This window comes from Esox lucius, chromosome 14 (assembly GCF_011004845.1).
Source record: "Esox lucius isolate fEsoLuc1 chromosome 14, fEsoLuc1.pri, whole genome shotgun sequence".
Lineage (NCBI taxonomy): Eukaryota > Metazoa > Chordata > Actinopteri > Esociformes > Esocidae > Esox > Esox lucius.
In genome coordinates, this window is record NC_047582.1 from 7,957,230 (window position 1) to 7,973,647 (window position 16,418).

General features: G+C 44.7%; 1 protein-coding gene across 1 annotated transcript; it reads right to left on the reverse strand.

Moving 5' to 3' along the window:
• Nucleotides 1-4,078: 4,078 nt before the first annotated feature.
• On the reverse strand, nucleotides 4,079-6,541 carry gas1b (growth arrest-specific 1b). Its single transcript, XM_029118610.2, has one exon. It carries the CDS (start codon nucleotides 5,951-5,953, stop codon nucleotides 5,156-5,158), a length of 798 nt encoding a protein of 265 aa, XP_028974443.1. The 5' UTR covers nucleotides 5,954-6,541; the 3' UTR covers nucleotides 4,079-5,155.
• Nucleotides 6,542-16,418: the final 9,877 nt, after the last annotated feature.

The window sequence follows — 16,418 nt, forward strand, 5'->3', positions numbered from 1 at the left end:
GCTCAGTTCCCCACTCACTCTGTCTTTTGAAAACGTTAGCGTACCGCTATTTGCCTCCCCCAGCCGAGGCTGTGGGAGGGCGAGGCAGGAGCGAGAAACCAATCGGGGCACCCGGCTGAGGAGCTCACATCCAGAATTCCATCACTGTTTTGGGAGAGGTTATCTGATTGACCAAGGTGAGTGTCCGCATTCCTTCTTCATGCTCCAAACCTGCCGTGTTTCCTCGTGCACTACCTGTGGGTCACACGCAGGCACGACATAGGCCCTGCTGGGCTTTACGGGAAGTGGGCTGTGTCAGTATCATCATTCAGAGGCCTGAACCCCCCCATTTCCTCTACAGGTCCCAGTCCATCCCCGAACTCCTGAAACTCCCTACCCTTCCCCCCACGCACTTAACAGCCATAAATCAACCCCTCCCCCCAGCGTAACTCCCTCTCACCTCAGAAAGCCCAGAGTGAACCAGGCAGCCCCATCCCTCACCCCTCCATAGGCTCCACAGCCCTCAGTGGGACGCTGCAGTTTGGGTTTACATACTCGGACTGTGGGCGAGTTTGTTTATTCTCCTGAGAGGTTCAAGTAGTCAAGACTACTGGCAGAAACACCATCCACAACACTTGGTGCGGTTCAATATGCCCACGAAAAGAAAGTATGTGTCAATGGAAGAGAATAGAGACACCGATAATCTTTAGCATTTAAACAAATAGAATATACGGCAGAATACATTTATTAATTCCAATGGTCACATTTTAATCATTTTCGAAGGCGGACTGTTTACACATGACTTGGAAATGAAATCAAACACACTGAGAGCAATTTTAATCTTAATCTGTTTTCTTTCTCTCAATCTTGCTTAGGGTTCACAGGAGGTAGAAGGAAGTCTAACTGGATTAGAGACAGTTTCCCCCTTTTAGTTTTTGGCCGGTAAACTCAGAAAGGGAATGACGTGACAAAATCAATGTGGCAGCTTGGAATTTTGGAAACTTTTTTCACAGAAGCTTAAAAGAGAAAGGGAGTAATTTAATTACTGACCACTGTGGGCAGTTCACTGAGTGGCCTACAGACGCTTCGTAAAACAACATGGAAAACCTCATAAGGCTTGAATGTTATTGTCACACCACAACTTTATCTAAATACCCTCCTGTTTGATACAAAATGCACCTTATTATGTGTTACCTACATTTCAATCACAATTGCAGTTTAGTTTCGGCCGAAATACTCCTAAACTAAACGAAATAGCACCCAGGACTGTTTGGGATGCCGGTAGTGTTCATATTTAGGTGCAGGAGCTCCACAATACCGTTAAGCTAATATTCTGTAAGACCTAGTGGAGCTAAAAAAAGGAGTGAGGTTCCAGTATCCAGCTTCATCGACGAGGTCCCGCCCAAGTCAAGCCCTGTGTGTACGTATGTTTGGCTGACCTACAAATGCTATGTCAACCGAGAGAACGTTGTGTAAGACTTCACACGGACAATGCGGCCAGTATGCTGAAGGCCTTGTTATTCCTGGTAGTTCCAAAAAAACGTCTCAACCATAACTCATCTCAAAGCCTTAATTGCATCTAGATCGGAATGTCCACTAATGTAAGACTGTAAGTCAGAGCGCGGGGTAACGTGCGTGCGTGCGGGAGTACAAGTGTGCATGGCAGGCACTTGTGCGCGTGTGTGTTGTGGGGGTTTTGGGGGAACTAGGGGTAGGGGGTTTCACAAGCACAACTTTGAGTTATGATGAGGCTACTTTAATGAGGTAGTGTGTCCCGCAGTGCTGTGCCCCCCCCTCCCAGCCCCCCCCCACCCGCCCCGGCTCTCCTCTGTTTCAGCATGATGGGAAAAAAACAACCAGTCTATTTGCCTCTGGTGCCAAAAGTTAATTGAAAACATTTCAGGGGAAAGTATGGTTTTGGGGGCCCCACATGACTCTCGTTCCTTCATTATCCCCAGCAATAATAAAGAGGCATTACAATTATTAATGGTTGGAGCCCGGGCCTTCTCCCTTAAAGGGGCAGTATCCTCTTTTGTGACGGCTGACAAAGGCCCATAAATGCATTCGCCACATCACCGTGACAGAGCTGCAGGGTTTCCACAGTTCGCATATTTCTCCCTTTTTTTTTTTTACATTCACTGGGAAGGAAAAGCAACTGGTGAACAATACATCGATGGCTCCGGCCTGTTTGAATGGGCATGGCAGTAACAATCAAACCGACTGAATCGAATTGTCCAGTGGTGATATGGATCGAGTAATTGTTTATGTTAGTGTCAATGCCCAAGGTTTTGTTTAAGTCGGTTATCAGCCGTTACACAGCTAAGACAACGTGTGGCTCATAACTGTTTACATCAGAAAATTATTCTGATAGAAAGCGTAAGTTTGATATAGTAGTCGACTAAGAATATTTTTTTATTATGTGTTTTTATTATTTACACGCTGTAAAACCTATTAACCAAAATAAAACCAGAATGAAATACATCTAATGGCTGACAAGCTATACAACACAGTTTATTAACAATTTATAAGTGCACCTTCAGATATAGCAGAGTGAACATCGCTAAATATTAGGCTTGGACGGAGGCATAGCCTTACAACAGGATACAAGCAGAGCAGTTAAAACCAGATGCCACCTCGACAGAAGTTCCTCACATCCTTCCAAGAAGCCCCTATCTGCGGTGGCAATCTTTGTCTCTCCCCTTACCCTGTTACCCCCCCTCCCCCCGACTCTCCTAGGAGATGGTGTCAGGGAAATAGAGTGAATGAAGTGCCTGCACATTGTGCCGCTCAACCATTGTGTGTTTTACATTTCCATGACAGAAGTGCCACTCGACTTCTCCTCCATTCACCGAGCTGGAGGGCCCTTGTCCTCTTCCAGAGAGAAACAACATGGCCGCCATCAATGCTCTCAAGCCCCTCTTGTGAAGGAGAGGCTGATGTCCTCTCTCTTTTTTTTCTCAGTGGTGCCAAATGAGAGAAGTAAATGGGATTGGTTATCTCTACACCAAAAAAGTGTGTTCTTGTTAGAGGTGGGTAGGGCTGGACTATAAGTAATCCTGTAACCGGCCATTTAACTTATCTTAAGAAGGATAAATATTCATAACAAAGTTGAATTGAAAATGTTTAAAGGTACACACTATTTTGTTATTTATTCATGCATATGGTTGGCAGCTACGGGCTATTATGGAAATTAAAGCTGTTTGTGTCATAACTCCTATTCAGAACAGGCTTTTTCAGAACAAGGTTTTGTTATTATATCTTCAACATTTGTAATCTTCCGAGGGCTATTCTCATAGCATGATTACCCAAACTGTTCCGATTAATTTCTCCCCAATCAATTTACCATTATCACAGTAATACATTGTCTATTGGTGCCAAACAACTTTTAAAAAATACCCCTTGAGCTTAATTAGTCATTTAAACAGAAATGTTCAGCCCAATCAAATCTCTTCTCTACACACAGAAGTCCTGCCCTCCTTTCCCTGGTGGGCTATCAGGACCAGATTGGACTGATCTATACTGTTACTTGGGTCATTGGCAAGGGCATTCCGATGAGTTGGGTCTCGCGGTGCTGGACCAAATCTGGTTGATGTAAACTAGGCTTACGACACATCACACACAGCAACAGCAGACCAATCAGAAGGCATTTGTAATGGCTACTTAAGTCTCCATTCACCCGGACACAGCCCCCTCCCTCTCTGTGTGAAGATTTCTAACAAACACATGGGGTGAGGATAAATAAACTAGCCAGACCCTTCTTGGCTCCGTTTGAACAGCAATCCCCAAGAGATGGGCTCTTTCTTCCTCGTGTTTAAACAGTCTTCCAGCATTAACAGTTTATGCCTTCAGGAAACATTGATGTTTACAAGGTCAAGTGTATATCGATCTGACTAAGCGCTTTTCTTTTCCTTGACTCTTTATTTGCTCTGGGATTTAGATGACATTCAGTAGCTCAGATCAACTGATGGTTGGTAATGAGGGGGTTTTGTCAGTATAGTAGGGGTTGGTACAGCAGCTGCCAAGACTCAGAAACTTTCAGCATAAAAATAGACAGTTGTTGACTACATGGCTACACGAGCTAAAGATAAAAATGAAATAATCATGTTCACAGCCATTTAAAGCAAAACATTTTCTATGTATATTTGTATACTTAAAGTACACTTATACCTCCCCAAAGCACTAAGACGGGCATGTTGCCTAGAACCGTAATGACCAGATAAGGTATTGTGAAATGAAACAAACAGACGTCGATAGCATTAAGCAAAGAAACTTATATTTTCACCTCTGTGAGAAAAAATAATAAACAATATAGTCACATTGAAGCATTTCACAACATTTCTATACAGTGCAAATCTCTTTTTAGCAGTAATAAACAAATCTCTGAAAACAAAATCAATATCATACAATAAACTGTACAATTTAACTTTACAGATTTTGACATATAAAAATAATCTCCCTTAAAACTTAAAAAACAATATTGATACTGACTTCGTAGAAATATGTGGGACACGAATAAGGCTATTAAAATAGGCTAACCAATCACGCACATCACTTAGATGATTAACAACTGACTAGCTAGTCTCCAGGCGTATGTCTATTCTCTAGCTCATAAGGAAACAAGCTGGCTTGTCTCTTCCCGTTACTGACTATAGTGATCAAGAAAATAATGCAAATCTTTTTTTCTCCATTATTGTCTACATAGTATGTTGGTGTACACCTAAAAGACACTCGACTATCCCACGTTATACAACAATTTGTGTCGAGCTTTATAAATTCTAAGCTATTTTGGATAAGGCAGTTGAAGATGAAATAGTCCAATAACATTCTTCAAGGGTTGGTTAAAACAATGACTTAGTTTAGAGGTACAAGCTCTCCGTAAAGTAATCTATAAACATTTTACATTCACATAAAAATGCATAAACCTATAGCAAATATTTTTGACCAAAATGACTGACCCATTGCCTATATCTGCACATATACAGTGACAAACGGAATGTTCAGATGAACCCCGTGAGAGCAAATGCCATACAATCCTTCATAAACACAAAGTATATGCTGAAGCAGGTGTGCTGGTGTTAAAACTCTTTCATGAGCTATTTTGTCTGTCTGTGTCAACATTTCAAAGGGCTATCTCTTTCTCTAACAACTTTCCCAACAGCTGAATCAACTGGCTTCCCTAACAGATAAGATGCACTGAAACCAAAATGGTGGCCATAGCAGCGGTCCATACACCCTGACAGGCGAATTTGGAAGAGCCACTTGAGTTTTCCACATCGTTTTCATATTCCATCTCATCATAATCATCTTCCGAGTCATCCTCTGAATCAGAAAACCCGCTGCCCGCGTATCTGTCCACAGAGTCAAAGCAAAAGTTTTTCATACTAACTTTAACATATTCGCATATCGTCCTCTCTGTGCCATCACAAACACAAGTATCAAGTTGTTGTGCTTTGGGTATATTGCGCATGTTGGAAATCACCCTCCGGCAATCATCTGAACACCTCTCCCCTCCGAAAAGTTTACGGCAGTGAAACAAATAGTCCCGCATAGACGAACTACATTGGGAGTCTCTTTCGCATTGCCGCCGAGCTTCGGTGCAGCCCATGTTGCTGGTCCGTGGAAGACACGGCTCTATGGCGCGTTTGGTCTTCCGGCAGATGGTGTCCGAGGCGCAGTCACAGTCCTCCAGAGACGGGCCGGCCTCGGTTAGATTCAGCTGGATAAGAGACGAGATGCAGTGGCTGGGACATTTCTTCCTATTCCCATTGATAACGGGCGCACAAGCGTAAAGATATTGGTCATATGCATAGTGGCACTCCGGCTCTCCATGACACTTCATTATGGCTTGCCAACAGATGAGCCGACGACCATGAGTTGGAGATCCGATGCAGAGACAACCGAACAGGACAAAAGCACAGCATAAATACAAAGTTGATCGCCCAGTCCACTTTATAAACGCGGCAAAACTTGCCATTTCGAAGCAGACTGATCCAAATATATGCACGATTTCAACATATGTATTTGTGTAGCGGTATCTCCATTAAATCTGTGAAGAAATAGTAGTCTAATCCAAATCCATTTCCCTCGCATTCAGGACGCTCCAGTGAAGAATAAACAATGTTCAGCAAATTAATTGCCGTGATACGCCCAAGTGTGAAAACCGCACATCGCCTGCAATGTGTTAGACTGTAACACGGACCCTTTTAGGCCTATACACGGTTATAATAACACTTGAAAGACACAAACGAAGTCTCCAATTCTCTTCAAGAGTAGCCTATAGCGGCTTCGCAATAATTCGTCAACTTCTGCGTTCCATAGCTTTGCAGTAAAGACAAGATGAAGAAAAGCGATCAAGTTATACCGTGGTTTAACCCTAAAAACTTTCCGTTCCGGGAAAAGCTTTATGATGTAGCCTACCCTCTCATTTGTCGTGCCATACTGTGCCTTCTTCAGCGTTGAGAATGATGTAAAGGAATGCAGCAAGCTAAGTAAACGATGCGCCCCAAAGAATGGTTTTGACTGTAGAGTGTATTTTGCTTTGCTCCGCATCCCTTGACTAAAACCTCCGTGCCCTATTGGCCAAATAAGTTGTTGTGATTTCTACGTCGTTTAGGGGCCAGTGACGTGGTGGTGGAAACCCGACCAATGAACAAGCCGAGCAAAGTGGAGAATTACAGTGTAGATATAACTGCACTGAACTAATACGGGTATGAGCTATTTCGTTACCTAATCCTACGTCTACCAATTGTCAACAATTTACTATACTTTATTCAACAGTTAGGCCTATATCACATTAACAACTTAAAAAAACATTAAGATTTGGGCAGATACATTTTTGGACAGAAACAAGATTTGGGCAGAAACAAAATAAACAAAATGAAAGAAGACAGAGTCCGTCCAAGGAAAGAATGACATACATCTATTTGGCTGTTCGCCTAACCCATATTTTAAATAAACAAAACTGTTAGGTTCGACATCACACATGCACTGAATAATTAACACGTTTTTTTTCTGTTGGTGGCAAAGCGTGGTGTCTTTAGTAACACTGTGGTCATGTTGATTAACTCCCTACAGTGTGAAAACGCATCCCCAACAGTACAGCCTTCTCGAGGCCTCACTACATACACACTTGTTTAACTAGGGCCCATAGAGCTTTGGTCAAATTAGTGCACATCCTAGGGGATAGGGTGCCACATTGGATACACCCCTGAGGACAGCTGCAAACACATGCTGCTCCTCTTCTCCCCTTCCCAACCTTCAACAACCGCGCAGCATTAGTCAGTATTTACACAAACATTAGGGGCCTTCCTATGTCCCAGCACACACGTGAATACCATAGGGCACCACATGGACAAACCTTAGGGGCCTTCCTATGTCCCAGCACACACGTGAATACCACAGGGCACCACATGGACAAACCTTAGGGGCCTTCCTATGTCCCAGCACACACGTGAATACCACAGGGCACCACATGGACAAACCTTAGGGGCCTTCCTATGTCCCAGCACACACGTGAATACCACAGGGCACCACATGGACAAACCTTAGGGGCCTTCCTATGTCCCAGCACACACGTGAATACCACAGGGCACCACATGGACAAACCTTAGGGGCCTTCTTATGTCCCAGCACACACGTGAATACCACAGGGCACCACATGGACAAACCTTAGGGGCCTTCCTATGTCCCAGCACACGTGAATACCACAGGGCACCACATGGACAAACCTTAGGGGCCTTCCTATGTCCCAGCACACGTGAATACCACAGGGCACCACATGGACATGCCAATAAAGACATAACAGCCAGGCCAGGACAGTGGGGTAAAGAGAGGGGCTAAAGCTACAAACTTGTTAAAACTGACCGGGGGGAAATAGAAGTATCCTGTAACCTTCCACCTCATAAAACTAACACAACTGTCTGTCACATATATTCACAGCTGTGCAAATCACAATGATACTTCTTCTTTTCGACCACATCATTTCCTATTTGTTGGAGGTTCATCAAAAGGCTATATTGGTCAGGGGGAATAAACATGATCATCGGGCCCCATTATCAAAGAACATAAGTGTGATTTAAACACTAAAGTTAAGCTGAGCATCCAGGAATAAAATGAATAATGAAACTATATTCTTCATTATCCTTAAGGTTTTTATTTTGGACTTACAGATTTGTTGACGAGCTCTCAAAATATTTTGTCAAAGCACACTTATATCCCCCAGTGTTAGAAATGAACATGAGCAACCTGATATGTCTTGGAGAATATAGAATGAACGGTATACGTTTCATGTAGTTCTTGACCAGGTTTGCACACACTGCAGCAGGGATTTTGGCCCACTCCTCCATACAGAACTTCTCCAGATCCTTCAGGTTTCGGGGCTGTCGCTGGGCAATACAGACTTTCAGCTCCCTCCAAATATTTTCTATTGGGTTCAGGTCTGGAGACTGGCTAGGCCACTCCAGGACCTTGAGATGCTTCTTAAGGAGCCACTCCTTAGTTTCCCTGGCTGTGTGTTTCGGGTCGTTGTCATGCTGGAAGACCCAGCCACGACCCATCTTCAATGCCCTTACTGAGGGAAGGAGGTTGTTGGACATGATCTCGCGATACATGACCCAATCCATCCTCCCCTCAATACGGTGCAGTCGTCCTGTCCCCTTTGCAGAAAAGCATCCCCACCTCCATGCTTCACGGTTGGGATGGTGTTCTTGGGGTTGTACTCATCCTTCTTCTTCCTCCAAACACGGCAAGTGGAGTTTAGACCAAAAAGCTCTATTTTTGTCTCATCAGACCACATGACCTTCTCCCATTCCTCCTTTGGATCATCCAGATGGTCATTGGCAAACTTCAGACGGGTCTGGACATGCGCTGGCTTGAGCAGGGGGACCTTGCGTGCGCTGCAGGATTTTAATCCATGACAGCGTAATGTGTTACTAATGTTTTTCTTTGAGATTGTGGTCCCAGCTCTCTTCAGGTCATTGACCAGGTTCTGCCGTGTAGTTCTGGGCTGATCCCTCACCTTCCTCATGATCATTGATGCCCCACGAGGTGAGATCTTGCATGGAGCCCCAGACCGAGGGAGATTGACCGTCATCTTGAACTTCTTCCATTTTCTAATAATTGTGCCAGCAGTTGTTGCCTTCTCACCAAGCTGCTTGCCAATTGTCCTGTAGCCCATTCCAGCCTTGTGCAGGTCTACAAATTTATCCCTGATGTCCTTACACAGCTCTCTGGTCTTGGCCATTGTGGAGAGGTTGGAGTCTGTTTGATTGAGTGTGTGGACAGGTGTCTTTTATACAGGTAATGAGTTCAAACAGGTGCAGTTAATACAGGTAATGAGTGGAGAACAGCAGGGCTTCTAGAAAAACTAACAGGTCTGTGAAAGCCAGAATTCTTACTGGTTGGTAGGTGATCAAATACTTATATGATGCATTAAAATGCAAATTAATTATTTAAAAATCATACAATGTGATTTTCTGGATTTTTATATTCCGTCTCTCACAGTTGAAGTGAACCTATGATAAAAATGACAGACCACTACATGCTTTGTAAGTAGGAAAACCTGCAAAATCGGCAGTGTATCAAATACTTGTTCTCCCCACTGTATGTTTCCTAAGGCTTATATGGGCATGCATTTCCTATTACAATACATACACGTTAAATATTCAATGCCTTTTAAGTCTGTCTATTCTGTGAGGAATTAACATTGTGACATGACGTCTGGAAATGAATGTCCCTAACACTGTAATCGCCCGTAAACAAAGACAACGCCAATGAGTAATTAAGGTGGTCAAACCCAGAGCCACTGTGTCTGACTAAATAATTACGTATATAAGTAATAGGAAAAGGTCATCCATTGCTTTTAGTGAATCATCATAAATCACAAAGGCTATATCTGAAATGGCAGCCTTCGAACGAGGACCAGCAGAAAAAGAAAGTATGTGTGTAGTCATCTGTGTTTCTTCTGTGCCCTTCTGCCATCTCCATCCTCCTCGCTGTCCCTACGCCCCGCAGGGACCTGTCCCTCCATCCAGACCAAAGGCCGGTGTTAGCCCATCCCCTCTGACCCCGGAGTCAAATCTCTCCGCTCTGACCGCAAAGATCTGACAGCTGTCTGGAGACCCAAAGACCCCGTACCCCAATTAGAGAGATTACAGAGGAATCAAGCTGGGCTCAGGCAGTGCTGTAGGAGGAATCCAACCCCAGAGCGCTCATCTCTCTCCTTTCTCACACCCGTCAACTCTTTCTCCTTCCCCCTCGCTTTCTCCATCTGTCTCTTTCTCCCATTCTCTCTCTATCTATCTATCCTTTATCTGTGACGAATTGCCCCCATATCACCCCAGCTGGCATACCAGAACAACAGGCCCGCTGAAGAGTCAGCTTACAGCCACATCAAAGATGAGGTTGCTTGAAAAATGTGACATCCTCCAACTGGCGAATCACTCAGGGGTGTCCACAGCAACTTCTGTGAGGGGGACGTCAGGTCCTGTCAGCCTTGAGTATCTACTTGTGGATAAAATGATGTCTACACTTGTGGTATGATTAGAGAGCAATTCTACTCCAGGGTGTTGTTTTGCTGCAGTTTGTTAAGTTTTGACAATGAGAAGTAAGGTTTCAACAAGATGATTTAAGGAGTTTTTTTTTATTACAAAAGTTATTGTTACATTGAGGTACATATTTTTTTAAATCTCATACCAATCTTTCTCTCCTGTAATCTGAACCTGCATGCGTTCATGGCACCATACATTTGTGTACGTACGGGCGTTTTTCCAGTTGGAGCTAATGTTTTGGCGTCGCTCCATCCTGCTGATCCAAGTCAAAAATGCTACAACATGCTGGGAGGGCCGCTGCTATACTCTGCTGTTCAATATAAGATGCTGTCTGTGAGCAAAACAGATGGATGGATCCCAACTAATACACTTTTATTCACAAGTTGACACTAATGCTTACATATTTATTCACAGTTGAACACTATTACTCACACTTATTCAGTTATACACTATGTTTAAACACATTTCTAGACACGTATACACTAATACAAATGTTTATACAATAATTCATGTTCCTGAGCGTTAGGTTTCACACCATGTCAGTACCAAACCCTTTTCCCTGCGTACAAGGCCTCCGGTCAGATATAGAGCACTATATAAGGGAATAGGATGTGTGCCATTTGAGACCCTGCCTGTGATTTACAGCGGTTCCCTCCCGCAAAACGGCTACATATTACGCATTTCCAAAATGTGACCCTGCACTCTCAGCCTATCTTTCTCAAATGACATAAGAAATACATTTCAATTCTGAAGTAAAGAGGTTCAGAGTCAGTAAGTCAGGGATCCTGCCTGCGCCTGACTTCGAGGTGAATGAGAGTATAAGACACATCACAGCAGAAATCCCATCAGGGCTGGACTGAGGCCAGGCATGAACAAGGCCCGGATTCACTTAAGCCAGTGTGTCTGTGTGTGACAGAGCTGGCAGCTGCCCCCCCCCCCCCCCCCCCCAACAGACCCCTCAACTACTTTTTACTCAATATTTTATTGTCTGAAATCTTTCTCTCCTTTACCTTCCTCTAGTTTTATAGCAAGAAAACCTAGATGGAGGATAATGTGTTTTCAAGGTCACATATCAAAGCGTTGTTACTTCAACTGTTTAAAATGCCGTCAGAAGTCCTAAGTATGTACACCTCACTTTTCCTTTGCAGAAACTGGAGAAAGTGAGGATAATGTTTGATACTTTATTCATCCATATCAGTGCCTTACTAAGGGGTGCCTCTCCATGTGCCTGGAGGCGGTGGTCAGGGCCGGGCAATCCTTCGTGAACATAATTCAGTCCAGGTTTCTCATCCGTCTGCTTAAAGCGAACCGACCGACTGTCCTTTCCCTCCATATTTGTTTGGACCGGGTTTCTTCTTTCGGGTTAGCTTAGCGTTCTGTACATGCGGTTGCTCGTGGCAACTCGTATATAATAACGTTTCCAGAATTGGAATGTGGTTCTCAAGAATAGACACAGAAATACTCATTCAGAGACAGACGTGCTCTTCACTGTGTCTCCACTGCTGTCAGAAGTCATTACATACAAGCCGCCATGCCAGAATCCCTCACTGAGCTCGGCATTGAAAAGCTCCCAGCCCTGGAGAGACGGATGGGGTGTGGGGAGGAAAACAGGGCCGATATTTCTAAGTTGCCAAATGTTTTTCTTCCCTGATTTTAGTTATGCTCTCTCCCCTCATCGCTAACGGAGACGGCAATGACAAAATATTTCTGGCTGGTTTCATGACCCCCCCCCCCTCCAAAAAAGGACAGAATCTACTATAATGCTAGTTTAACAAAACATAAAAATGATGTACTGGGATATAGTTGAAGGAATAATCAATTACTTATGTGGCTTTGATTGAACCTCAGCTGCAGACAGAACAGAGGGATGGGCAGTGAAACAAAGAGAGGTCCATATGGAGGGAGAGATATTGAAAGAGTGAGTTAAAAGGGCACACACGCAACACACAACAGACAACAGACAACACACACACACACACACACACAACACATACTCTGTTTCCCTCCCGGATTCCATCGGCAGCATGCCCACGCTCCAGGCTCTTATCGCTGGGAGATTGTTCCGGGACGGCACCACATGTTCCCAGACTGAGTGGTTCCCTCAGGGTAGCGAAGAGAGGAAGCACCGGTCCGGAGTGAGAGACAGAAGGAGGGAGGGAGAAGAGAGAGAGAGATTAAGGAGACAGAGAGAGAGGGAGTGAAGAAAAGAGAGGGAGAGAGGAACCGAGTGAGCCTCTATATACAGTGAGTTCACACAGCGGTCAGATCCAACCGCAGTATATATCCAGGAGCATCAACATGTGGATCCACCAAAACATTTACAGAGAATGGTCAGGATGGAAATCAGAACCAGCCTGAGCGTGTTGACTATTATCAAACCAGAGGGGGTCTAAAACCACCTGGTTCTACACAGTGTATCCTGAGGCAAAACCGGTAACTAGCTGGCTAAATGTACAGTATTCCCTTCTACTCTGATACAATCTATTCCAACACTCTGAGGTCAAATATTATAAACCACCTCAACCGGACCAGTCATTTATTTTCAAGCCCACTCATATTCCTGTAAACATTATGTTCGTGGGCCAAGGTTTCTTTTTCTCCTAAGGATTGAACCAGGAGAGATCAGCGCACACATGTATGTCCCCCCAGGGGTGAGAGGCACTGAGGGGGAGATGGAAGGGATTTGGAAAAACAATAACTATGAAAATCAGCACATTACCATTCTGGAAGGACCCTGCTCAGCAGGAAACCAGGGGGGCTGTGGAACAGGTTGGAGAAAGAGAGAGAGAGAGGAAGAGTTGCTCAAGAGCCAGACTTGCAGAGCCAGGAATCCCAGCCCTGCTTTAGCTATTACCCAGCCTCAACACACGGAGACATGGGAGATGGGGGAGTGTTGGAGAGATGGGTGAGGTTGTAGATATGAGAGAGTTCAGAGTAATGGAGAGGTTGGAGAGATGGGGGAGGTTGTAGATATGAGGGAGTTTGGAGTAATGGGGAAGTTGGAGAGATGTTGGAGGTTGCAGATATGAGGGAGTTCCGAGTAATGGGGAAGTTGGAGAGATGGGGGAGGTTGCAGATATGAGGGAGTTTGGAGTAATGGGGAGGTTGGAGAGATGGGGGAGGTTGCAGATATGAGGGAGTTTGGAGTAATGGGGAGGTTGGAGAGATGGGGGAGGTTGCAGATATGAGGGAGTTTGGAGTAATGGGGAGGTTGGAGAGGTGGGGGAGGTTGTAGATATGAGGGAGTTTGGAGTAATGGGGAGGTTGGAGAGATGGGGGAGAAATTTGACATGTGCATTGAATTGTTCCATGGAGGAAGACTCAGATCACATGACAATCACCACCTTGTGAAACAAACATATCAGTCTGTCAGCTCATTTTACACTTCATTTGTTTGCATTTCTGTTTTTGACCTCTCTATTACATGTTTATAATAGGTCCAAACCTTCCCTAATGAAAAAGCAAACCAGGTCAGCTATGTTATGTATTAGACTGAGCCTGAGACCTAACATCAAATTATTAATGATGCCCAGACAATGCATCACAAGTACTATGACCACATTTCTAACAGTCTGCATACATTCTCTCTCTCGCTCTCTCTCTCTCTCTTTCTGTGATTCCATCACTTAGAGGCCAGAGGCCTTTCCTGTTCAACACAACAAGGCCAACAGCCAGCCAGACACAATCCCATGAGGTTACTTTTTCGAGTTTAATTTCACAGGAAGGACTCCATTTCAAGAGAAAATGAGAGGGAGAGGAGGGAGGAGATGAACAAGGGAGAAAAGCTTAAGGGAAAGACTCCGTGGAGAAGGAGGGATGTGGGGAGGGCGAGGGCCTGAAGAAAAAGCATGGAAGGAAGAGAGAAAGGAGGCTTAAGGTTTTTTGGAAATGTGACCTTCTCTCTTGCTCTCCTTGTCTGAGATCTCATATCTCCCTGTCAGGAAATACCTGGCCAGGAGGAGATAGACCGACAAGACCCCACCACAGAGAGGCCATTGTTCCTCATGTGAGGGCCACTGAGGGCAACGTGAAAGGGGGGGATTCCCAAACCAAGCCATACTGACCCAATATGAGCCAGAGAAGAAGCAGAAGACACACAAACACACGCACGCACACACGCACACGCACACACACACACACACACTGCACCTTAAATAACTGGAGACTTATTCAGTCATTGAGAACAAGGAGTCAGCAGCCCCAAGGCAGCCAAATGAGAACTTAAAAAAGCCCTGAAATCCCTGAATATCACAGGAGTCATTAGCAAAGGCACCAAGCTTTGAGCGACGTCTTCCTGATCACACACTCTCGTTTTCACTGTGGGGAACTGGCTCTTTAGATGAGGGTGTAATGACTGTTTACGCCAACCGCATAGTTTAGACTTAGGGAGCCCTGTGGATGCTGCCAAAGGAAATGGGTTTGGATGTCAAAGCCAGCCTACCGCATCCCCTGCCCGTTGTTTCAGCAGCTAGCTGGCCATCCTATGGATGCTATAGTTCTCACAAGCAACAGACGCTTAAGAAGCATGTGCTGCACACACACTCACACACACAGGTTGGTTTTAATGCCGATGGCAGGTTCAGTCATTGTCAGAACGGTGGAGAGGCTCCAAGCCGAAGCCGAGAGATTGTTTCTTCAGAGAGGTCCAGAGAGAATGTCTGAATCTGTCTGTCGATTTTCCTTTTGTTTCCTGTAATTGTTTGGAATGACCACAGGCACATTCTCTGCCTGCTCATATGTTGAGAATAATCCGTCGTCGCTTGGCGTTGGAGGAGACCAGAGGATGACAGCTCGTCTATCTTACGTCGTCTGTTTGTGAGTGGTCACAGCACATGTGCACGCGCACGCACCCACGCGAACAACACACAGCAGCATGTCGGTTTTCACATTCACTACCCACATATGCATGCACACACATGCCTCACTCACACACGCAGACACACACACTCCTGATTGTTCAGTGTTCTAGACAGCAGTACAGGGTGCAGAACATAGTGTAACCCTATACCCCTCCCAGAGTCGGTCACACACACACACACACACACACACACACACAACGCAGTAAACAGGTCCTGAGGGCCTGGACGTCAGCCAGTCATGTGGGCCTCATGCTAAGCCCCTGTCTTTAAGGCGTAGCCCCGTGTTTTAGAAAGACGGAGAAGGGGACAGGGACAGAGAGAAAGCAAGAGAAAGAGGTGGGGAGAGAGAGAAGGAGACCAAAGGAGAGAGAAAGAGACAGGAGGTGGGGAGAGAGAGAAGGGGACCAAAGGAGAGAGAGACAGGAGGTGGGGAGAGAGACAGATGAAGAAAAAGAGTTGAGGGGAGAGTGAAGGGAGGATGGGGAAGAGAGAGAAGCAGAGACAGGAAAAGTGAGATGCGACCCAGGGCTTTCCTGACGAAAGTTTGTTGAAGGTATTACTAACGATAGAATGTCTGCACAGGACATTTTGACTCTCCAAATGTATTCCAACTGCCTGACATTTGTTAGTTTGTGTTTTCTTAAAAAATATTTGGTTAATGAATAATGTAGCCTAACGTTATCTAAAACCCTTTTTCAATGTACCTGTAATATTTATCTTATGTGAATGTCCTACAAGTAAATCTATGCCATTAAACAAATTTTATGACTGACACAAAACCCAATTTAACCACGGCTATATTAGAATCCTGATGTTTTGTTGATTAAATTTGTTTTCAGTTTTCAAAGCCCATTAGAGATTTTGATAATTTTGAGGGAAATAAAATAAGTTGCATATGATTTAAGGAGGACTTAAATTAGTCAGCTGCTGGCAATACTCTGCCCTCATTCAGGGAGGTTGCGGTTGGTGGGTGTCCCTTTGGTTGATGCCTGGCAATGTGGGTGGATTGATTTCCTGCCTGTTGGGTCCTGTC

Coding starts and splice junctions, on each gene's coding strand:
- gas1b (XM_029118610.2), bottom strand. CDS start 5,953: ATGGCAAGTTTTGCCGCGTTTATAAAGTGGACTGGGCGATCAACTTTG.